The sequence below is a fragment of the Enhydra lutris genome, unplaced genomic scaffold (genome assembly GCF_002288905.1).
Source record: "Enhydra lutris kenyoni isolate GAN:26980312 unplaced genomic scaffold, ASM228890v2 scaffoldscaffold2, whole genome shotgun sequence".
NCBI lineage: Eukaryota > Metazoa > Chordata > Mammalia > Carnivora > Mustelidae > Enhydra > Enhydra lutris.
In genome coordinates, this window is record NW_019154086.1 from 48552612 (window position 1) to 48577034 (window position 24423).

At 48.8% G+C, this 24423-nt stretch overlaps 1 protein-coding gene across 1 annotated transcript; it reads right to left on the reverse strand.

Moving 5' to 3' along the window:
* Window positions 1-1427: 1427 nt before the first annotated feature.
* On the reverse strand, window positions 1428-24423 carry LOC111151789 (nuclear receptor subfamily 1 group I member 2). Its single transcript, XM_022509994.1, is given in 10 exon segments — window positions 1428-1572; window positions 2908-3096; window positions 3098-3270; window positions 3272-3477; window positions 3635-3777; window positions 5138-5412; window positions 6307-6494; window positions 7885-8018; window positions 9123-9341; window positions 24125-24423. Coding segments are annotated over 9 exon segments (1485 nt in total). The 5' UTR covers window positions 9155-9341; window positions 24125-24423.

Sequence of the window (24423 nt, forward strand, 5' to 3'; positions counted from 1 at the left end):
CATTTTTGTTTTTATACCAACAGCCTTCAGATGTGCAAAGGGCAGTAGTAAAACCAGTAGTGAAGAAATAGATATGTATATTATGAAATAATATTTCTATTTTCCCACCCCCACATTTCTTTATTCCCCAGAAAAGAAGACCAAAAAAAAAAAAAAAAAAAGGTTTAAATCTCTAGCCACAAATTAATTACTTAGTCCTCTTGACTTGATTTGACATTAAACTCAGGAACATATTTGCTAAATCTTGTCCTTAGGTGCAGCAAGCCTTATGTAAAATTAGTCAAAACGTAAGTTGCACCAAAGGCAAAAACATGTTTACTCAAAATGGGTATAAACAAAGCGAACACTTTCATACTCTTCAGCTTTCCAAACAGATGTATAAACAGGAGCATACAGGGCGTGAAAGCTAGCATGTTTATTAACATACCCTTGTTGCAGAGAGCACCCTAGTGTTCCACCCTTGGGGGCAGACCCAAGCCCCAGGTCAGACGCAGAGCCAACCTACACTAAGTCACGCACATGTGCACTCAGCCAGTTAGTGCCCTTCCTCCCACGAACACATGTTCCAGAGATCCCTCACTTGGGTGCTCAGGTGCGTGCAGAACCCCACATAGCTCAGTGTTCACAGGAAGAAATTCCTCATGCTTCTTGTGGTCCTTACCACTTCTTTGGATCAAAACTCTTGTGTTTCTGCTTTGTTAAGTTGAACTTGAAAGTCTTGGAGTTCAGGAGCTATGTCTGAGTCGGCAAATACCCCACAGAAAGCTGCATGTTGTTGGTGCTTACGAATGTGTTTGCATGGCTACAAAGACACAGAAAGAGGGTCCAGAAGGAAGAAAGAATAGACACAGCGGTCATGACAAGCCTCTGACATCTGCTGCAGACCTTCTGGCTCCTCTCGCAGACACAAATACACCTGCTGATGAACACAGGCCTGGAAACTCACTGAGCAGGTCAGGACAGGTGGCTGCGGGCTGGGAATGAGTGGGGTGAGGGACACAGGGGTATGTAGTGAAAACATCCAAGAAGCTAATGAATCTGGCTATGGGCACAGACTCTCAGATGGTCCAGCCCCAGGCACCCCTTCCCCTCTCCCACCATGACACTAGATGCCCAGACCACAGGGCCATCTCTAAGGGGAAGGTGCTCTTGCCTCTAGATGGGCCAGTGCTCTCCATCGAAGTGTCTATGGCTTCCCTCTCCACAGACTGGGTTGGAGTCCAGGGAGACCCTCGTCCCTTTCCTGAGGAATGCTAGGCAGCACTGTCAGAGCTGTGGTTGTGGATTCCCTGGGGTGGGCACGACCGGTAGGGCATTGTCAGCTCTCAGCGGTATCCATCTGTCTAGACCCAGGAATGGCAGCTCCAAGGGCAGGGCTCTGGCTCCGGCTGCCCCCCCACCGGAGGCTCTCCCAAGGGGGCAGCTTCTCAGCCATCTGAGATGCCAAACAGCTCCCGCATGAGGGGGCTGGCGAACGGGTGTATGTCTTGAATGCGCAGCAGCCTCTGGGTGTGCTGGGCATTGATGCTGCGGAGCTCGGTGAGCATGGCCATGATCTTCAGGAACAGGAACCTGCAGGCCAGCCAGAGGAATAGTTGGGGGTGTGGCCCACCCTTGTCCCCATCCACCAACCCTGGGACTGCTTTGAAGTTGCACAGGTTTGAGGGTATTACTCTTAGAACATCTCAGGCAAGCCAAGAGACAAGGTTCAGTCCAATTCCTTGAGCTCCTCCTAGTCTGCGGATGAGAAGTGCAGAACAGACTTGGAGGGACTGAGGTGTGGACTTACACTCCTCCTTCACCCCTCATGCCCTCCATGGGAAAATCCAGGTACTGCAAAGGCCGGGCACAGAGAGCAACCTAGGGAACAACATGGCCTTGGCGCATGGCTGTGGGCCAGGCCCGAGCAGCGGAGTCGTGGAGGCAGCAACTACAGGATGACCTGCCGATCCTTCCTGGATCCAGCCCAGGATCTAGCGTCTGACACCAGCCTCATGCCTTAGTTTTTGCGTGATGCCTCCCAGCTCCATGCAGGGGAAGACCAAGAAAATCAGGATGTGGCCCAGAGGCTGAGCTCAAAATAAAGTCAAAGCGGGCCAAGTAAGGACTTGGGGTTTGAAGTTCAGCCAACACACCGCATGCAGGCCTTCACCCCTCAAGGCCTGGGCCCGTGGCACTGCTGAGAGCTAGGGCAGGGATGGAAACCCCTGTCTGGCCGAGCCCCGAGCAGCCTTCCTCCTTTGGCTGTGGCCAGCACAAACTATGGACTTTCCTACCCTGCCTGCTTGTGCTTGTTCATGGACGGGATCGGGGAGCACTCAAAAGGTCCACCTGCTGCCACCTCCAGATCCCACCCATCTGGCTGGGGACCCTGAGGCAGTCGCCCTGGGTCTCCAGCCCCTTGCAGGGTAGTGGTGGCACCCATTTCATGGGTCGGTGTTCAAGATTAAAGGGGTCAAATCATGTAAACTGCTTGGCCCCAGGGCTGGCACTTCTCAGTGCAAATTTATTTATTATTACCATCACGGTTTTTGTCATGGTTATTTTTACTACCATGCTGGTTACTGCTGGCTATTGGTAGAAGAGCCTGTAGGAGCCTCTGGGGGGACTCCCTGGTGGTTCCTATTCCTGCTGACAGGAGTGGAAAAGGGCAGACAGGAACAACGTCCACAGCTGGGCATGGCCTCTGGCCCTCCTTCAAGTTTCTCCATTGCTGGGCTGGAACTCAGGCCGACCGGGCCGGGGCCTTAGTGGAGGTCACAGAACGGGGCCCCAAAGCCCCAGGAGTCAGAGGCTGCCCCAGGAGAAGCTCTGGCCTGCCCTCTCCGAGAGGCCCAGAACAGGTGGGGCGCCTAGAGGACAGGGCTGCTGGAGGGACCCCTCACACCCTCCCAGCTTGCTGCTCACCGGTGGGCAGGCTGGGGCCGGCTGCACTCGATGTAGGCCTTCAGGGCAATGGCAAATCTCTCCTGCAGCTGGTCCACCACGCTGCGCTGCACCACACCTGGGCGGTCTGCGGGGGATGGGAAGACAGCGTGGTGCCAGCAAGGCCGTGGGGGCAAAGACAAGATCGGGGCCAGCCAGAGAACGCAAATGGCCACCTTCTGGAGCCAGAGGCACCCAGGCGGGGAAGGGAGGGTGGCACTCAGAGGGGACACCACCCCACCGACCCAGGGAGAAGCCAGCCAGGGACCCCCTCCTGGCCATGCAGCAAACGGGGACAAGGCCAGAGGCTGGGACCCTCCCTGGGGAGGGCAGGGGTGGGCCTGCTGCCTCCTCCTAAAGCTGAGGGAGTGCAAGCAAGCCTGGGGCTGGGGGGGCCTGGGGGGAGTGGCCAAGCAGGCCAGGTGGGGTCGTCACCTGGAGAGAAAAGAGAGATGGCCTGCATCAGCACGTACTCCTCCCTATGCAGCTGCAGCTTCTTCAGCCTGTAGTGGAACTTCAGCACCGGCTCCAGGAGAAGCTGCTGGAAGCCACCTGTGGGTGGGCAAAATTCTCAGCCTTCCCTCACAGAGGGCTTGTTTCTCTGCCCTGCAACCCCAGGACCCTCCGCCTGTCCTGATGTGGCTCCTCCCCTCCCACCACGCTCGTGTTTGCCCCCCTCCGCAGGGGCAGGCGGGCAGCTCTCGGGCACCTGCGGGGTCTTCCAAGCAGTAGGACAGCCGACCACACTCCCAGGTTCCCGTCTCTGCGTTGAACACCGTGTTGAATCTCAGCTGGCACAGCTCAAAGGTGGCCCCCTTTAGCAGGGAGATCTGGTCCTCGATAGGCAAATCCCTAGCAGCGAGGATGGGGGTGGCGTGCCAGTTTCCAGACTGGGGGCTACAGGCCAGCCCCCTCGCATATCCAGAAATGTGGCTGGGGTTGGGGGGCGGGGGGCTGCAGATGCTTTCAGATCGCCTCCAATCCCTCCTCTGACAGCAGCCAAGCAGGTTGCTCCTCCCCACACCTCCCACGGGGCTCCTGCTGCTGGGGTCTGTGCTGCCAGTGCAGCCCGCTCTCCCCTACAGTCCAGCCCATCTCCTCCAACTCCCCCACAGCCACTGGTCCACGGTCCATGCCGTGGCTCCAGTTCCCCAGCCTCCAGTTTCTGCCTCAATTTCCCCACTTGGGATGACCGCCCCTCTGGCTTCCCTTTAGGTAAATCCTGCTGGTCCTTCAAGACAGGCTGTCGCGGCACCTCCCAGAAGTCCTTCCTCTGGCGCCGCTCCTTTGACAGGAGCTCCATGCCCGTAGGCATATCTGCTTCCTGCTGTCTGTTTTGGATTGACTGTTTCTATCGCTTCGCTCAAGGCAGCCCAGATGCCCCGAGCCCCCTCCTGGCGCTGAGGCCAGGCCAAGACACAGTGGCCACCTCTGAAATTCATGTTTAGGCTGACACCGCCCCCCCAATCTGCGAGTTCCCGACTCCCCACAGAGGAGCATTGCTACTAAGACCCCAGAAGGAACGACATTTCGGCAGGCTGTTGAGGGGCCCCCTGCCTGTCTTTGGTCTCCTCCGAAATTTGGTCCCTTTTTTTCTGCACCAGCCCCTTTCTTTCAGATCTATAATCTCAGGAAGTCGATCTTACTCTCTTATTTCCCAGCGCTGGCTCAGGACCTGGTGGGTAGCTGGCTTTGAACTCTGCGCTCTCTGCTCCCAAATCTGGCCCCTCTGGTTAACTGCGACCCTGTGCAAGTTCCTTGACCTTGGTGAACCTCAGTTTTCTATTTGTAGAATGAAGGAGATCATCATGCACACCTCTAGGGGGGACAGAGCTCACAACCGTGCTCACAAGAAATGGCAAGTAACCTCACACCACGATGTTCCATCGCGGGTCACCGGATGTCAGTGGGGATCTGCCAAGATCCACACGTGCAGGCAGGCCTTCTCTTACTCCCCTGATCTAATGTGCTACCATCTGACTCGTGGCCACCCTCACCCCATTAAACAAGGCCTCGGTGTCACAGGGGAACAGGTGGGCTCCTACAATATAACCTGCCCTCTGCCTGTTGATGGGAAGGGTAGGTGGAGATAAGGGAGGGTCCCTTAGCACCAACATCCCCCAAATTCAGAGGAATCTACCCTAGACCCTTTAAATCTGCTGGCCACTGCCTGCTCCTCTCCACACCCCTCCACCCCGCCGCTGTGTCCTACCTGAAGGGGGAGATGACTTTGGCAAAGTTGATGATGCCTTTGAACATGTAGGTTGACATGTCAGCCATGTGGGGCAGCAGGGAAAAGATCTCTCTCCCGCTGCTATCAGGTTGGGGTCTGTAGTTCCAGACGCTGCCGTCTTCCCCCCGCAGCCGCAGAGAGACCTTCAGTGAGCACAGATCTCCCCTGATCTGGCTCCACTTGGCAGCTTCTTCCCCTGCTGCAGGCTGCAGGGATTCCGGAACCTCGTGACCACTGCTGGGCGCTTCTGGCAGCTGGGACAGGAGCCGGAAGATGGAGAGAGGACAGGAGAGGCAGCATGTATTCTCCCAAAGAGGTTTCTACACAGGCCACTGCTTCAGCCTGAGAGGATGCCAAGTGCAGACACACACACGCACGTGCGTGCACATACACGTGCGTGTGTGTGTGCATGCAAGTATTTGTTCCTTCTCTCTGGTCCTCTCCTGTCAAGTGGAGTACTTCCTGGATCTATCAATGTTCCCTCCCATCCCTGCCTGGTCAGAAGTGGGTTTGCTCTCTGCCCAGCGGAATGTAAGGGATCTCCACCTCTGGGTGTGTTCCAAGCATCCCTGACTTAAAAAGGAGGTTGTGGGAGCCGCAGATGGAAAGGACAGACTCCAGGGGTCACTGGCTGCCAGCTCTCTGAGTGGAGCCAATCGCCTGAGATACACCTGTGAGCACAGAGCAGGAAGAGAGCACCGGGATCAGACATGGCTGACATTGCTGAGATCACAAATGTGTCTTAGATCTATAAATCCCTTTCACAAATGCCAGATCCCAAACAGGTCCCGGGCCTGTCCTCAGAAAGCCCTGAGGGCCAACCACCCTGGAGCAACTCAGCTTCCAAAACTCTGTTTCTGGCTCAGGCCCACTTACTACCTGCTGTGGAAGGAGAGAACGGAGATTCTCTCTCTGAGCACGTGTCAGAATCACCTAGGTGTTCTTGTCAAAACACCAATCACTGGGCCCCACCGTCAGCATTTCTCATTTGGCAGGTCTCGGGTGAGCCGAGAATTGGCATTTCTAACCATTCCCTGGGGCCCCCACTGCTGTGCAGGCAGGAGCCACTCTTGGAGAACCCTTGGAAATGAGACTGGGGTTTTGAGGAGCTAGGATAATGTCTGAGCCAACTAGAGAGAGCCTCATACCCGGAAGTCCTTGAAATTGGAGAAGGTGGTGTCGAAGGTTTTCATCTGAGCATCCATCAGCTCTCTGATCATTGTCTGCTGCTCCTGAGTCAGCCCCTTGGCTCCCAGGGGCTGAGTGCCCATCCGTTCTCTCTTTTTCCTCCTGATCAGAGCCCGTCTCTGCTCCACAGCGGCATCGGACATGATCACTGAGGGAATAACCAGGGGCAGGCTCAGGCACCTGCAGGAGCTTGGCTGCACTTGGTGAGCCTCCCATGCAGCAGGAGGACAAGGGCTGGTGACAAAAAACCCACCCTGTCCTAGATGGTGGGCTCCCCTGGAGAAACACTGGGTTAAGGGCAGAGAGTGAGGTGCAGCTGGTAAACCGCCTGAGGCAGTGGGTTTGTGACAACTTTGTGGAATGGTGGGAAGAGCTCGGGCTGCAGAATTAAAAGATGCTGGGTTTTAGTGACAGCTTTGCCACTCGCTAGCGGTGACCTTGAACCAAGCACCTTAACCCTTCCGGGTTTCAATGTCCTTCTTCATGATCTGGAGCAACAGTGCTCCCCTCACGCTGCTGCCACAATGAGACATGGCATGTAAAGTGCCAGGAGATCTCCTGGCACATAAGTAGTCAGTCAGTGCACCTGACAGTAGTCTTCTTTGGTGGATTAGACACCAACTGGACTCCTCAGAGTTCCCCCAAGGCATCTGGGTCTCCAAGACCCTAGGGAGCTGGGGCTGCTGCTCAGCACGAAATATCAACTCCAGCCATTTCCTACATAGGTTGGAGCCTTAGGGCCTTCCATGGATTTCTGGAACTTTTGCGTGCAGAACAAAGAGGTGGGCGTCAGTGCAAGCAACAGTGGGGACAGCCACATGAGGGCCTGACTCTCAGCTGGCCTGCAGGATAGGCCCCTGTCCGCAGGCCCAGGGAACTTGTCCCCTGAAAGAGGCTGCCAACTCTGGGATCAGTGGAGACAGATGCACTGGAAGCTTCCAGCCTTTTCCTTACCAGCCTTAATCTCAGAGTGACCTGGGAGCACAATTATACACCCAAGATTGACAGGTAGAATGAGAGCATCCTATGCCACCTGTCTGATTCCTCTGGAATTCCTCCCAAACACCAGGTTTGGGAGGCTGATGGGCACTAGTTGCTGGAAGGTTGGGGGTGGTATCACACCATGTGTCTCTGGCTTCCTTCTCCCCAGTTCCCCTGGCCCAATTTGGCTAAAACACCATGTGGACGATTATGAAAGCGACGAAAAGAATCGTGCAGGGGCACCTGAGGAGTTAAAGGAGCATGAGATGCCCACCACACCTCCCAGAGAAGAGAATAAAGATGCACTTTCTCTGTCAAGTCCTTGTAGGAGGGGCCTGTGGTGGTGGTGTGGGCAGGTGGCCCACGAGCTCTCCTCCCTTGGCCTGCCTGCTGTACACAAGTCACAGGCATGTGCACACCAATGGTGCGTATCTGCACACGTGCGCGTACATGGCACCTCGCTTCGGTCCAGCTTGGGCCCGGGGCTGACCTGGCCCAGGCTCACGATGCGCATGCGCCCCAGCCCGTGCCCGCCCAGGGCACTCCCCGCTGCTCACTCTCCTTCTTCATCCCGCTCTCCAGGCACTTGCGGAGCCGGCAGGCCTGGCACTGGCGCCGGGTCTTCCGGGTGATTTCGCAGGTGCCCTTCCGGAAGGGGCACCTCAGCCAGGTGTTGCGTTTCATGGCTCTCCTGTGAGAGAACAGAGAGCGAAAGGCCGGTTCGAGGAACACCGGGGCTTCCTGTGCGCGGGTGTGTGTTGGGGGGTGGGGGGTGTTCCAAGCTACACGTCTCTCCGGACCCTGTTGTACTCCACACGACCCGGAGTGAGGCTGCCGACGTGGTTGCTTCGGGACCCGCACTAGACCAACCGAGCCCCACGGGACTGGAGAGCTTCGCAGCACCGGCCCCAAAGCCGGGCTTCTTCACTAGGGAGACGTCCAAGCTGCCGCAGCACCTCCCTGGAGGGCCTGCTGTGGGTTCTGGCCCCCCACCCAACGCAAGCTGACTGGCAGTCCATCTTAGAGATTGCGGGATGGGTCCTGCTCTAGGGTCCATTTCTAGGCACATGTTCAGCTGCCAGGAACTCTGCAGACAGCCAGCTGGCTGTCCTGGGAGCTTCCTAAGTGGGCCCCTAGGTGGGAGCTGCTCTCCACCTCCCTGGCCCTCCTGGTGGGCTGACTGCGAACTCCTCACACATTCTTTCTCTGCTTCCCTCCTTTCTTGGCCTGCTTCTCTTCCTTTTGATCTGAGAGCCTCGCAGAGGGCTTTGGTCTTTACTCTTTCTTCATTTGGACAATGTGAACTGTTCTGTGTAGGCCTGTCTTGCTATGAGCTGATACTTTGCAGTCCTTAAGTTTTCGACCTCCCTGTTTGCCTGTTTCTAGATGAGACTGTTTTGTCCTATTCTTCTTTGATTTTATGCCATTCTTTGCTTAACAAACACTCCCTTTAGTTGATTTGAGCACTTGAGTTTTGGCTTTTTGGATTCTTTCCTCTTTTATGAACTGATTTTCCATTTTATTCAACACATGGAGAAACAAAACGGTTATCTTAGTGGAAGGGGCCCTTTCCCAGGTAAGATAGAAAGATGGAAGATGAAGTCCTCTGAGATATTCACAAATCTCCTGAAAAAATAGAAGGCTTTTGAATTGGCAACTGCCCCATACTCTGAACCCGGGATAGGTCAAGCTAAGACTCTAAAGCAGTTCCCAGTGGACTAATGGCAGAACCCCAGTTAGATGTGACCCAGTGTGTTGGGGTGGCAGGTGGGTAAAGGCTGGCAGGTAACTCTACCTGAAAAAGCCCTTGCATCCTTCACATGTCATGACATTGAAGTGGTAACCAGTCGCCTTATCCCCGCATACACGGCAGATTTGGGGACTCCCATCTCCCTCATCTGCACTGACGGCAGGCTTCCCAGGTTTTGAATCTGCCTCTTCATAGGACACAAGGTCAGCATGGTTCCAGCTTTCTCCAGGTCTCACCTCCAGGTTTGCTTCCAGGCCTCTTGGGCTAGAAGTGAAAAAAACAACAACAACAACAAAAAAAAAAAAACACAGGAAATGAAGGGGCCGGGCAGAGATGTGTTGAGACAGTCCTCCCTGTGTGCTGCTCCCACATGGTTCTGCAGACCCAAGAACTGAACCACGGGAGAACTGGGGGTGGGATTAGTACTCATTATCAGGAAAGATATCATGGTGGCGGTGTGTATGCTTTCCTGTAGGAAAGCATGTGAACAGGAACATGGCGAGAGAAGGGTAAGAGGAAGAAATGAGAAGGAAAAAGAAAAGGTTGCCCGGGTGGGGTCACAGAAGCAATTCCTGAGTGGACTGGGATTAAGAGCCCATAACCTGGTCAGAGGCCCAAGGGACAGGTCACTTGTTAGAGATGGTTCTGGGACTAGGGAGACCCGGGGAGACAGCCTCTCAGGCATGTGGTGGCCCAAGCTCCCAGAGAAAGTTGAAAAGGCAGGACAGAAAGGCAGTTTTCAGCTGAGTAATGAAGCAAATGGGGAGAAAAACAGAGAGGAGACGGGCTCTCAGAATGCAGAAAGACAACGGCCAGCATCCCAGTCAAGCGGGGGCATAAGTGAATAATCAAAGAACTTGTACCCGTTAGTAGACTTGTGTTTGAGATGCTTGCCCCAGGGAACATCCACCTGACAGTGTGCCCAAATTCTATACTTGGAATGAGCATGGAGGAGGATGAGCAGAGATGGGAGTTGTCTTATTCATGATGTCTCCCAAAGCCTCTCTGGGTACTGATTGCCCAGGGCCACCACACCACAGATGATGTTGCCTTTTCTTAACCCCAAATAAAACTTTTAGTAACATTTCAACACAAATGTTTCTCTTTCCAGCAGCAAAATAGATGAAAGCAAACATTTCACCTGTAAAAATGAATTAGAAATTAATCTGTCCCACAATCCTGCTTCCGGAAAACTGTATATAAAATAGGCTGATGGGAAACTTGAACTGAACAAGTGTGGGGGGAGATCCCCCCTGATTTTTCAAATCATGATCCTGACCACATATGGGCTTGCAGACAAAATGTATATTGAGAGCCCTCCCCAAAACCTGAAGCTAATTATTTGATTTAAGGAGATCTTGGGTGGGCAGTGCTCCCAGACACCCACAGAAGCAGACACACTCTTCTCAAGGGAAATCACTTTCCACCGAGGTGCAAAGAATCACACAAATAATTTTCAAGAAATATGAGCAAAACCTCCAAATCAGGAATCAAACACTAAGGTGGCACCATGAGCAAGAGCCAGCAAAAACAACTTACAGCAGAATTAGACGTGCAAAGAATTGTCTGCCAAGGGACAAAGGGAGGAGACATTTACTTATTGCACTGTGTCTGACTGATACAACTCTGTAATGAGGAGGTATTAGGATTAATGCCAGAGTCTCACGTCATAGTATTTGTGTAACTTTTACTTTGTTTTACCCAAGTTGACTGTTACACAGATCTGGTACATTCTGTAGTTCATTCTCTCATATATGAAGCCCCAGCTAGAGAACCCATGACAGCTTTGCTCCGAAGTCTGCTCCCAGCAAACACACCTCCTGGGGTCCACACCCTAGTGCAGTCCTCTCACAGGAGGAATCTGGGATGGCCTGTGACTGGCTTTGACCAACAGAATTGAAATGACACTGTGCCGGTTGTGGGCTGAAGCCGCAAGAAGGCCTGGTAGCTTCTGCTTCTGCCCTTTGGGGGAGCCCTAACCTACCGTGTGAGAAAGTTTAGCTCTGCTGCTGGGGTGACACCCAAGGGAACCATGCAGAGAGACCATGTGCCGAGGGAAAGCCCTCACATGGCTAGATGAGAGAGGCCCCTCTGCCCCGGCCTTCCAGCCCTCCCCACCAACCTCCAGACAAGTGAGCAAACCCTCGTGGACATCCCAGCCCAGCTAAGCATCCAGCTGATGCCACAGAGCAGGCTGAGCTCTGTCAACACAGAATCATGGGAGAAAATAAAATGTTGGCTGGCTTCACCTGGTAAGTTTGGGGGAGGTTTGTTACATGGCAAGAGATCATGGAAACAGAACCCCTAGAGTTCTGTTCGAAATAGATTGGACATGGGTGGATGGGGGTGCTGGGTGTTGCCTACAGTTCTGACCCTGCTTCCCCCTTACAACAGTCCTTCCAGCACGGTGCCCTGTGGACAGAGAAATGACAATGCCTGGGCGACTGGTATGTGCCAGCCACATCTCTTGTTCATGTGAATTTAATCAGACTAATTAAACATGCAGTGTTGGCTGAATCCAGCTGGGCTTGCTCTAAGGGTTGCACCTGTTCCTCACCCGGCTTGGTAATCTGAGCATGCTGGAGAACTTGCACTACAGGGAGGACAGGGTTGAACTTGGGGAGAAAGAAAGGAAGGAGAGTGGTGCATCCCAGGGTGATAGCGGAGAGAAATTCTAAAGGAAACACAGAGTTCAGTTTCTGCTATGGAAAGAGGAAGGATCCCCAAGTGCGGCTGGGGGAGGACTCCGGGATGCCCAGGAGCCGGGGAAGGACTGCAGAGGCAGGCGTGGAGGATGAAAACTGCATGACCGCTGGGTTGGCTTTGACCATGAGGACGGTGGCTACTGGAGGCCCACACTGACAGCCCTGCAGAACACCTGAGTGGTGCTGGTTGAGCAGCTTCAGGCTCCAAAATGAGGCCAAATGAGACCCTGTCCGCAGACCTGGCATCTGCCAGTCAAGGGGGATTGAGCTGTGAGAGGCAGCACACGAGGCTTGAGTGTTCACAGGACCCCGACAGTATGGGGTAGATGGCTAATCATGATGGAAGACCAAGAAAACCAGAGAAGTATGTGAATATTCACACTCCCCACCAGCAGAAGGAACGTGTGAAAAGGTGGTGCTGGGGAGAGAGTCTACTTTGGGGGAGAGAGAGGGGTGGGAAGCCTCCACGAGTGACCCTTGGAGCCAGATATTGAGAGACTGTGTGAACACGGTGAGCCATGCTGCGGATACATCCAGGCTGGACACCGAGTATAGATGTGGGAAGCGCCTATCTTTTTGTTTTTAGGGAAGAAGGAAATGCCCAGTAGAAGGCCCACCATGTTGCCTGTTGGGTTGCCAAGTGTAGCAGAGATGTCTGGAGGTGGAGGAGAAAATTCTCACCAGAGCAGGAAGAGGAAATTGCTAGAAGGGGAGAGAGCAAGAGAGAAGCCCTCACCTGGGTGCCAAGGTAGATTTGGGAAAGAGACAGCACTAGGGAAGTGAGAGTGGGGGAGACTCAAGGGCAGAGAGAAGGAATTTCAGGGACCTGCGTGACCAGTGGCACGGGTAGCGAGGTGGGGGGCAGCATGAAGACCCGAAGAGGGCAGAGTAAATGTCCAAAAGGGAGATCCCGATGATGGGTGTTTTCCATAAGGCAGCAGGAGAGAAGAGAGACTTCGGTCAATACTGGGGCCAGGAAAGAATCCCAGAGAGAAAGCCGGACGTGATCATCTTGGAGCCCCAAGACAGAAAGAGCAGACTGGCCGAACCAAAAAGCATCATGGCAGTTGCCAAAGCAGGACATCTACTGAGCTCTGAGTGCCACGGTTCAGGGGCTCTTCCACCTCCCCCAACGGGCACCCACAGAGCATAGCGCTCATCAGAACATCCCTTATAGAATATGGGCATCCTGCACTTTGCTCGGTGATTGTCCGGAGTCACCGTATGAGACACAGGTATTCTCCTCTTCAGCTATTCCCAGGTTCCCTTCCTGGCCAGTGAGCAGAACCACCCCCACAGACTCTGCCCAGCTAGTGTGGGAAAAATTTCGTCAAGTTCTCGACTCGGTCAGTGGGCAAGTAGAGTTGCCAGGAGTCAGCTTATTCACGTGAGGTCTGAGGCTTGTACAACTGGAGGGGTCTTCTTCAAGAAAAAGAATGCACATTGCAAATACGGAATTAGGTACCAAACAGAAGACGTATTTGTGAGAAAGACTGAGAAAAGAAATCAGAATAAATCACAACTATTAATATTGTCCTTTGTGGGAAACAGAATAATGGTCCCCAAAGATTCACATCCTAATCCCTAAAACATGGAAATGTGTTTCCTTATATGCAAAAGAGTCTTTACAGATGTGATCGAGGAAACAGACCTCAAAAATCAGAGAAACTTTCCTGGGTCTGGTCAGAGAAAGAGACGTGATCATGGAAAAGTGGTCAGATGCTACCTCGCTGGCTTTGAAGATGGAGGAAGAGGCTGTGAACCTAGGAATCCAGGCAGGCTCTAGAAGCTGGAAAAAGTGGTAAACAGACTCTCCCCTAGACCTTCCAGAAGGCACCAGCCTGCTAACATCTCGGTTTCACCCCAGTAATACTGACTTTGGACGCCTGACATCTAGAACTATAAGATAATAAATTTTGTATTAAGCCACCAAGTTTGTGGTAATATTGCAGCAGCAATAGAAAACAAATTATTCCCCTCAGACAGCAATGATATTGTAATGTCATTTTTTATATAAAAAAGTTTATATGGAAACTTTATATTTAAAGTTTTTTCTCTAGAATCATTGACCAAAATTTGCTTTTTATTATGATAATGGGAACATTTTCATCTTCACATGTAGCTGAGGATTGTTGTCAAACATAAGAAAACCTCTATCAAGTTTCTTTCGTGTAAGACTTCATATTTGGAAGAATTTTCCATGGTCTAATTCTTAGCTCCACACATTTCAAACTTCACTCCCCTTCTTTAGCTTCTGCTGGGCACCTGCCACGGTGGTGGACAAGCAGCAGAGCGGGACATTCCTGGGACCCATTGCTATGCTGGGTCCAACCCCACACGCAAGTAACTGCCACTATATGAATATACCCAAACTATAAGTATCCCCAACTCAATCTCCAACAAGCCCATGGCCACTCCATCAACACCTGGCTTCAGGGAAAATAGGACAGTGGTGTAGAAACCGTCTAAAAACAACCATACTTAAATATCTTACTTATGAAAATGTTATAAAAGCATTCAACTGTGGGAGGGAGCCCATGTACGGAAGGGGCCCAGAGCCCCAAGCTTCATTGGCTAAAATCAATCTCTGATCTGTTTCCATTGTCCCTGTCAACAAGGGGACATAACCTGCTGGAGTCTCCAGGAAAGACCACGTCTCAGACTGGCTGACAGAGCCTTCACTGCTCAGTCTCCTCCGTGGGGCAGACTGATGCCAGTGTCAGGCCCAAACGCCTGGACAAAAGTGCCAAAAGGAAGCCCTCAGAGAAGCCCCTTCCTGGGATCAGGCAGAGCGGAACTGCTCCCCCTGCGGTTCCCCCCACCCTGCTTCTCTGCCTCACTGTTCACTCTTTAATCTTCTTCAGTGACAAGGACTAAGTCTTCTTTTTCTGTCCCACAGCTCTGAAGGGGAAAGAGTGGGCTTTGGCTAGGACAGAGGGGTCGGCAGCAAGGTGGGAGTTACAGGGAGATCTGGGGTTTTGAAAGGAGACCCATCAAATAACTTTTTTTTAAAGCAGAGAGATCAAGGAATGCTTCTAATAGAAAAAAACATTACTACCTCCCCAGGCCCCTCACATCAGAAGAAGACAGGATGTGTCGGATAAAATGCCAACATTTTATCTGAGACAATTACACGAGAAGAAACGTTGTGGCAGACAAGTATTCACAGCCTCCCCTCTGTCCTCGTAAAGGAGACTCACAAATTCGTCCAACCTGACCTCACAGGATGAGGGTGCTCAGGAGGGCTGCCCCGCCCATGGCCACCCTCAGAAGGGCTCCTGGTGGGACTAGGTTCTGGGGGCCTGTGAGGGATGTTGTGACTGCTCTCTCCCAGGGACAAGGGATCCACCAACCCACTGAGATCCTCTCCTAGTGACACGGAATGTCAGATATACAGACAGAGCCAACTCAAAGGGCCGATAGCTGAGCTTCTCCGTAGGAGCCACCATTTCAAAGGGTGTCAAACATTGCTGGAATAACTGAGAAACAAAATAAACCATAAATTGTTTCCTTTCCTACACTCCTGGATAGTGTAGACGAGTCTCTGTGGAGTGACTGGGGCACTCATGCATGTCACACTGGGTCACTCCAGCCAGCCACCGGAGATAAGGCTTTGACAACCCTGAGCACCCTGTGAAAACTGGCAGACAGAACCAGAGACAGAATCATGTGTGGTGTAGGGCTGTTTGAGGGGAATGAGTAGACTATTTTATTTTCTAAACACTTAAACATGCCTTCTAAGAAGTTGTCTGGCTTGGAAAATGGCACAGAATGAATTACTCGTCTTGACCATGAAGGACACGATACACATTTTGCATTAAAAAAGCATCGCTTGCCAATAAATACATGAAAAGATGCTCAATGTCACTGATCGCTAGGGAAATGCCACGAGACCTCCCTCTACACCCACTGGGGGTGCTGCTGTCACAGAAACGGAAAATAAAAAGTGCTGAAGAAGATGTGGGGAATTCAAACCCGCATGCACTGCTGCTGGGAACGCAAAATAACGCAGCTGCTCTGGGAAACAGGGCGGCGGGTCCTCAAAAAATAAAAAACAGACCATATGATCCAGAATTCAACTTTCTGGATTGAAAGCAGGGCCTCAAAGTGGTATTTGCACACCCATGTTCACAGCAACGTTATTCACAACAGCCAAAAGGGGGAAGCAACCAAAATGGCCACAAACAGATGAATGGGAGACACATGTGATGCAATATTATCAGCCTGGACAAGGAAGGAATTCTGGCACAGGCTACGACACCAATGAACCTTGAGGACACTGTGCTAATGAAAGAAGCCCGTCGCAGAAGGACAAGTACTGTATGATTTCAGTGTAGGAGGTACCTAAATGAGTTTAACTAAAGCAGTTCAACTCATAGAAACACAAAGTCGAGTGGTGGCAATATACAGTCATTAGAGTTAATAACACAGTATTGCTAACATGGTTAATGAGCTAATAATACAGTATTGTTTATTTGAAAGTAGCTTGGAGTGGGAATTAAGCATTCTTCACACACACACGCACACAGAGTTAACTGTGTCTACTGTATGGGGTGATGGATGAGTTAATTATTTGGACGTTGGTAATCATTCTAAAATATATGTCTACCAAATCATCACATTGTATATTTTTTTTAGGTTTTATTTATTGATTTGAGAGAGAGAGAGAGAGAGAGAGAGAGGGAGAGGGAGAAGCAGGCTTCCTGCTGAGTGGAAAGCCCAATGTGGGGCTCGATCCCAGGACCCCGAGATCATGACCTGAGCTGAAGGCAGACACTTAACCAACTGAGCCACCCAGGTGCCCCACATTTTACATTTTAAATATATATAATTATATTTGCAATTATTCCTCGATAAAGTTTAAAAAGTAGGAGAATGTTTGCCAGGGCCTGAGGCAAGAGAGGAATAAGGAGTTACTGTTTAATGGGTAGAGTTTCAGTTTTACAAGAGGAAAAAGACCTGGAGATCAGTTTCACAACAGTCTAAATATACTTAATGTTACTGAACCCTACACTTACAGATGGCTAAGATGGTAAATGCTATGTTATGTGTATTTTACTATAATTTAAAAAAATACCATCACTTGTCACTAAATAAATGTTAATCAGATATTTAAAGAACATTAAAAGGGAAGCCAATATATTTGACTGAAGTGTGTGGCCAGATACCTCAGTCCTGCCTTCCCTGGGAGGCCCTAATGCCCACAGAGAAGGCGGCCCCGGGAGCCAGGCAGGGCTTTGAGGAAGCAGAAGGCAGGAGGCAGAGACAAAGCCGGAGGAAAGTAGTTAAAGAACCAGAGGACAGAAGGAACAACAGTAGTTCAAAGCACTACAGTATGGAATAAAAAAATAACCAGGTCACAATCAAGCAAGCTGCCCTGGAGTTGGCGGTCGCCAGCTTTCGAACCACACCTCGGAACCTCGGTGACAGTTAGGATCTCTGTCTGCTTCAGAATCTGCACGGGGTGAAGTAACCCAGAGCACATGTTTAGAATCTAAGATCAGGGATTCTCCAACGTTAACGTGCAAACAGATCACCTGGGGAGCTTGTTAAAAGCACCTTCCAACTCCTGGGTCTGGCTGTGGGTTTCGGATGTTGCCAGCGCTGCTGGTCTGATTTGAGTAGCAAGGACCTAAGAAAGCCAACTAACCCAGATGGAAAATGGGCTGTACACAAAAGGGACACAACGGAGAAGATGACCGAGAGGCAGGCAGAGGGTATGGCAATTCAAACATTTTTAGGGTTCAAGAAGTTAGAGGAAGTAATGAAACACACATGCAAGATAACTGACATCGTAAACTGTTGTTGAAAATCGAAATGCGTTTGGGGGTGAGATAACTCCTTCCCAAGAAAAGGGTGTGGGGAGGAGATGAATATATATTTAATCTTCAAATGAGTCAAATCAAAAGGCTTTGAAGCCAGGTCACCAAGACTATGGGGAGGCAAGAGTGGGCAACTTGGAGTTGAAGCGTCAAGGAGTCTAAGTGGAGAGGAAAATGATAGAAAACTTGTGATTTTAGGAATAGAAACTATTGGAAGCAGTGGGATTATAATATACTTATGTTTTATATGTAATATGTCTTATGTGTGTAGTTATATGTACGTATCTACATGCATCATAAGCGTATACAATCAGAAATGTATGTGTATACGCATGTGTGTATGTGTGTGGATATATGTCAGAACTGACCAGAGGGTAAAGAGGGAAAAAAAGCAGCTGAAGGGAAGTTACATAAGTTTTGGGTTTCTGGGGTGCCTGGGTGGCTCAGTCAGTTAGGTGTCTGCCTTCAGCCTGGGTCAGGATCCTGGGGTCCTGGGATAGAGCCCCACTCAGCGGGAAGCCTGCTTCTCCCTCTCCCTCTGCCTCTCCCTGCCACTCCCCCTGCTTGTGCTCTCTCTCTGTCAAATTAAAAAGAATTGAGTTTCTAAGAAGTTGACAGTGAAGCTTGCAAACTATTGGTTTTGTTCAATGAAGGGAGAAGGTTGGCAGATTTTAACTCATATGATACAGGTTTTACTATTTACTAAGTGATTGCCAAATCATCATCTCCTGCAGGGGCACCTGTGAGGTCAGCGGAGAAGGGCCTCTCTGCGGTTGAGCAGGGCCAGACAAGTCTTATTATCCCCTTTACGACTGAAGCTACTGGGGTTGTGTGTCCAAGGTCACAAAGGCAACAAGTGATAGAACTTTTCCCTTGATTCTAATTCTTCTTATAGGGCCAATGGATACACTACGTACAGTGTAAGTTGCATTTTTTTGTCACAAAAGACACAGGGATAAAATGAGATCATATATTTAAAAAGTTTTTTTTTGAAATGGATCAAATACTGTGAACAAAAGTGTCCCCTTCTCCTTGGCCCTGGCATGGGACAGGCACCTAGAGGAAACTCAGACAGGAAATGTCACATTACATAAATTCAAGTGAGAAGTCTGTTGCTATCTTCAGGTGGCCATGCAGTTTGGCCTTTGTGCATCCTGGGATGCAGTCATCAGACCCAAGGGGTCAAAAAATTTGTTCCTAGACACAGATCAGGGTTGAGAGCTGGTGTCAGCCCAAGTTAAAAGTACACCCCGTACCATCTTCCAATATTTAACAGAGCACAATGACCTCTGAGTCAACTGCCTGTCTCTTTTATGTGTTTGCAGTGTTCCTACTGCGTAGCATTTCAGAGTGTGACTAGAATTCATCCAGACCCAGGAGAGTTGTTTCTGACATTACATGAGGAATTTGGATGTATCTCTTTATCTTAATTTTCATTTGGATATTGTTATTTCAGTGTTTCACAGAAGTTCACGAGATAAGGCAGGTGGATGAGCAGGTGTTGGATGACAGGGAACTCTTCCCAGTCCCCTGCAAATCCTAACACTTAGAAGGCTCCTGTATGCAAGAAGAGTCTCCTACACACTCCTACGTCAAAGAGTCCTACAGAGGAGTCTCCAGGAAATAGGAGTTCACAGTATGAAATAATAATGAATTAAAATCAGAAACATTGGGGGGACTGGGTGGCTCAGTCAGTTAAGCATCTGGCTCTTGATTCTGGCTCAGGTCATGATCTCATGGGTTGTGGGATCGAGCCCTGCATCTTGCTCTGTGCTCTGTGCAGAATCTGCTTGCCCCTCTCCCTCTGCTCCTCCCCAGCTCATTTTCTCTCTCCTCTTCTCTCTCAAATAATTAAAATCTTCAAAACAAAAATCAGAAATGTGATTAAAAAAAAAAATACCTAGACATTGAAGGATTTGTGAATGGTGTCCCTAGAATTGTGCAGTGCACAACTCCTACAACTTATGCATCAGCCCTGAGATTCTCCTCAGTCTTAATTATTACTCTGCATTGTGCTGGAAGGCCAAGAAAAGGCAGTAAGAGAAAAAAATATTTTTCTCTGTGTAAAGATGAGGGAGGCAAGAACAAAACTCTTTTACATATATAATATAGTTGTCTACCAGGAAGTTCCAACAGAATCAACTGATAGTTTTACAAGTATTAAGAGAATTCAGTAAAATGACCAGACAAAATATCAAAACACAAAATAGATTTTTGGGGCATCTGGGTGGCTCAGTCACTTAAACGTCCGATTTTTGGTTTTGGCTCAGGTCATGATCTCAGAGTCATGAGATCAAGCCCCATGTTGTGCTCAGTGAAGAGTCTGCTTGAGTTTCTCTCTCCATCTCCCTCTGCCCCTTCCCCCCCAACTCTCTCCCTAAAATAAATAAATAATTCTTAAAAAAAAAACACCAAACACAAAATAGATTTTGTATATGTCAGTAAAAAAATCAATTAGAAACAGTAAAGCTATAATAGAAATTGACTCTATAATATTTCCTATGATAGAATAGGAAATAAATTTTTTTTTAAAAAGTAGCAGCCCACATGTAAAAATTAGAATTTAGTACACAATAGAGGCAATGTTCAAATGACTAGGGAGAGGGCAAACTTAATTTGGAATATAGGACTAAAGGCCTATTTTTTTTTAGGTGATAAAGTTATTTAAAGAAACTATGCTAATACTTTATTATCATCATAATCTTAGGAGGTTGAGAAGGCTTCCCTACATAAGCTCCAAAAAACAAAATCCATAAAGGAGAAAATTAATAAATTCAACTAACTCAAAATAATAATAGCAATAACAATAACAGTAAATACTTCTGTTGACTAAAAACATGATGTAAACAAAGTTAAATAACAAGTCACAGACTTAGCAGGAATATTTATTATATGTATATCAAAGGATTAGCACCAAGAATAAATATTAGACTCCTATAAGTAAGTAGAAGAAAATAACCACATATAAAATGAGCTAAGAATATGAATGGGCAATTAAGAAGAGGAATTACAATGGCCAAGAATGATATAAAATGATGCCCGATTGCACTAGTTGTTATGGGCTGATGTGTGTCCCCCCCATTTCAGCATGTGACTATATCTCTAAGTGTATCTTTAAAGAGGTAATTAAGGGGCGCCTGGGTGGCTCAGTGGGTTAAAGCCTCTGCTTTCGGCTCAGGTCATGGTCTCAGGGTCCTGGGATCGAGCCCCGCATCGGGCTCTCTGCTCAGCAGGGAGCCTGCTTCCTCCTTTCTCTCTCTCTGCCTGCCTCTCTGCCTACTTGTGATCTCTGTCTGTCAAATAAATAAATAAAATCTTTTAAAAAAATAAAAAATAAAAAATAAAGAGGTAATTAAGTTCAAATGGAGTCATTAGGGTGGGCCCTAATCCCATATGACTGATGTCCATGTAAGAAGGAGAAATCTGGACACAAGGCAAGCCACCAGAACTGGGCTCTCACAGAAAGCCATGGGAGGACACAGCCAGACCTCAGAAGGAATGACACCTGCCAATCCCTGATCTTGGACTTTGAGCCTCCAGCACCGTGAGAATATAAGTGTCTGGAGTTTAAGCCCCCCAGCATGTGGTGTTTTGTTATGGCAGCTCTGCAAACTAACACATTAGTAATCAGGGACATTTACATATTTTACAAATGGGTTACTATTTTCACTCATCTCATCGGAAAAACAATAAATGTTTAATAGACAGCAAGCATCAGGGTGTGGGGAACATTAACTGTCATTCTCTGCTGGGGGGAGTATAAATTGTTGCAGTCACTGTGGAGGGCAATTTGATAACATTAAAATGCACATATTCTGAGGCGCCTGGCGGGCTCAGTCAGTTAAGCTTCCGATTCTCAATTGTGCCTGAGGCCATGATCTCAGGGTCCTGGGAGGAGTCCAACGTGGGGCTCCAAGCTGGGTCTGGAGCCTGCTTAAGAGTTTCTCCCTCTCCCTCTGCCCCTCCCCACCGAAAAATAAGTAGAAAACTTTGAAAAAAAAATAAAACGCACATATTCTATGTATAATCCACAAAATTATTGAGGTAGAGCTATATACAGAGATAGGAAGTCTCCATATGGAATATGGATATGTAAAGTTTGTTGGGTGGAAAACCAGAATGAGAATAATATGACAACAAACAGTTTGCTAGTACAGGTATGTATATGTGAATGCAGAGGATTGGCGATAAATGTACCAAACGGGTTATAGCAGTTACTTTTGGGGGACAGGGGACTGGCACTGGAAGAATGGCTTAAGGAGAATTTAGCTTTATCTATCCTGAAACATCATTTTACTTTTATTTATTTATTGTTTTGAGTTTTTATTTAAATTCTAGTCAGTTAACATACAGTGTAGTTTTAGGAGTAGAATTGAGGGATTCATCATTTGCATATAACCACCCAGTGCTCCTCACAACAAGTACCTTCCTTAATGCCCATCACCCATTTAACCCATCCCACGCCACCTCCCTCCTTCAACCCTCAGTTTGTTCTCTATAGTTAAAAGTCTGTTTTCTGGTTTGCCTCTCTCTTTCTTTTCTCGCCCCATGTTCATCTGTTTTGTTTCTTAAATTCCATGTGAATGAAATAATATGGCATTTGTCTTTCTCTGACTGACTTATTTTGCTTAGCATAATACTCTCTAGCTCCATCCACGTCATTGCAAATGGCAAGATTTCGTCTTTTTGATGGCTGAGTAATATTCCATTACACACACACACACACACACACACACACACACACACACACACCACATCTTCTTTATCCATTCATCAGTCAATACACATTTGGACTCTTTCCATAATTTGGCTGTTGTTGATAATGCTGCTATAAACATAGGGGTGCGTGTGTCCCTCCAAATCAGTATTTTTGTATCCTTTCAGTAAATACCTAGTATTTCAATTGCTGGGTTGTAAAGTAGTTCTATTTTTAACTTTTGGACCCATTATTTTACAAAAAGCACGTAATCAGGCTTCATCACTTTAAAAAGCTGTTACTTACTAACAATAGTTTAGTCAGTTTTGTGGTTGTTTATTATGTTTATTCCATAATAATTGAAGAAAAGTTGATAGCTTGAGACTAGGACTTGATAAACTTTTTCTGTAAAGGACCATATAGTTAAAATTTTAGGCTTTGGGGGCAATATTGTCTTTTTTGCAAGTACTCAATTCTGTTGTCCAAGGGCAAATGCAGCTGTAAATAATATGTCATTAATGAGCATGGCTGTGTTCTAATAAAATGTTATTTATAAGAACAGCTGGTGGCAGGGGTGCCTGTGTGGCTCAGTCGGTTAAGCATCAGTCCCTGGGTCCTGGGATTGAGCCACGCATCGGACTCTGCTTGGCTGGGAGCCTGCTTCTCCCTCTCCCATTCCCCCTGCTTGTGCTCTCTCTCTCTCTCTCTCTCTGTCAAATAAATAAATAAAATCTTAAAAAAAACCCCAAAACATCTAGTGGTTCACATTTGGCATGCACACCATAGTTTGCCAATACCTGGTTTAGATTTAAGTTTATTATATAACTTAAAGATATTTTCAAAAGTATATTGAAAATTATACTTAATAAGTATATGGAAAAATTAATCTTTCTTATGAACCAACTAATTAAATAAGTAGTAGCCTCTGGGGCCTTGCTTAGAACGTTCTGGACTCTGGCCATATCATTCAAGATCAAACACCCATCACAGTAGAAATAATCCAGTCACCTTGGCCACCTTGGTGCTGACCATTGACCTTCCCAGCACCAAAGTCACACAGCCATCCCGTGTGTGAGGAGTCTAGTGCCTGTCGCAGCTGACTCACTGAATCAGGGTTCAGCAGCCTCAGAGGTAACTCCTGACCATCCCTACATATGGTGTTACCTTCAAACACAGCTGCTGGGCTGCTATGTGGGGAGAAGGGTGGCACTGAGCTCACGTAGAAAAGGTTTTGTTCTGCGGGCCAGGCTGCCTACCCCAGCAAGTAAAGGTAGAACACTGACTGGGCCAAAGCCAACTCAGCCTGAGGGCTGGGGAGGGGTTTGGAAGAGCCTCTGAGGGACCCCTTGCAGAGGAGATCAGGCCCTGTGACTGTCCTGCAGCTGGGTCTCCGCCCTGGCCCCAAGGACTGAGAGGAACCAGGGCTGAGTTGCTCCCAGCCCCCACAGCCCCGCACCTGGATATTTTTCTGGATCAGGAGACTCCAACTCTGCAACAGAGAGGGGGCCTATTGTGTGTATGACTCATCGTGGCTGATATAAAATTGAGATTTCCACTGTGATTATTTCTTTAGGAGGCAAGTGCATGATCAGGAAGCATGGTTAATGGAATATTAATATTCCAACTCAATATTAAGTGATTATCTGTATGTTTTTTTCCATCCTAGAAAGCTGAACAGCTGTAAGGCCAATATGACCCTCTACAGTGTGGGCCTCAAATGTTAAGATATGTTTGCGTTCCCACCTTTTTTTTTTTTTTTTTGGCAGGGAGCTGGGGAGGCAATCTGCCCCCGGCAAAAGAGAAAGGAAGAAAGAAAACCCATACCTGCTTGGTGGCAACTTCTTTGCTGTGACTTCTCCTTTGGGGTCCGCTTTGAATAAGCAGGAACAAAGGATCAGGGAGAAGCTCGGCAGCCCTCAAGTCCTTACCTTGCTGAAGACTGAAGCATTACCTTCCTCTTTCGCTTGTTACTGTGGTGAACACTTTACCCCAGGGAGAGGCTGTGGCTCCTGCTAGAGTTCCGACCTAGGTTATTTCCCAGGATGTGAGCCAATCTTGTCTCTCACCTACATTTCAGTCCAGGTCAGACGTAGGCTGTAGGCTCCCTGTGGCCCCCATCTGGC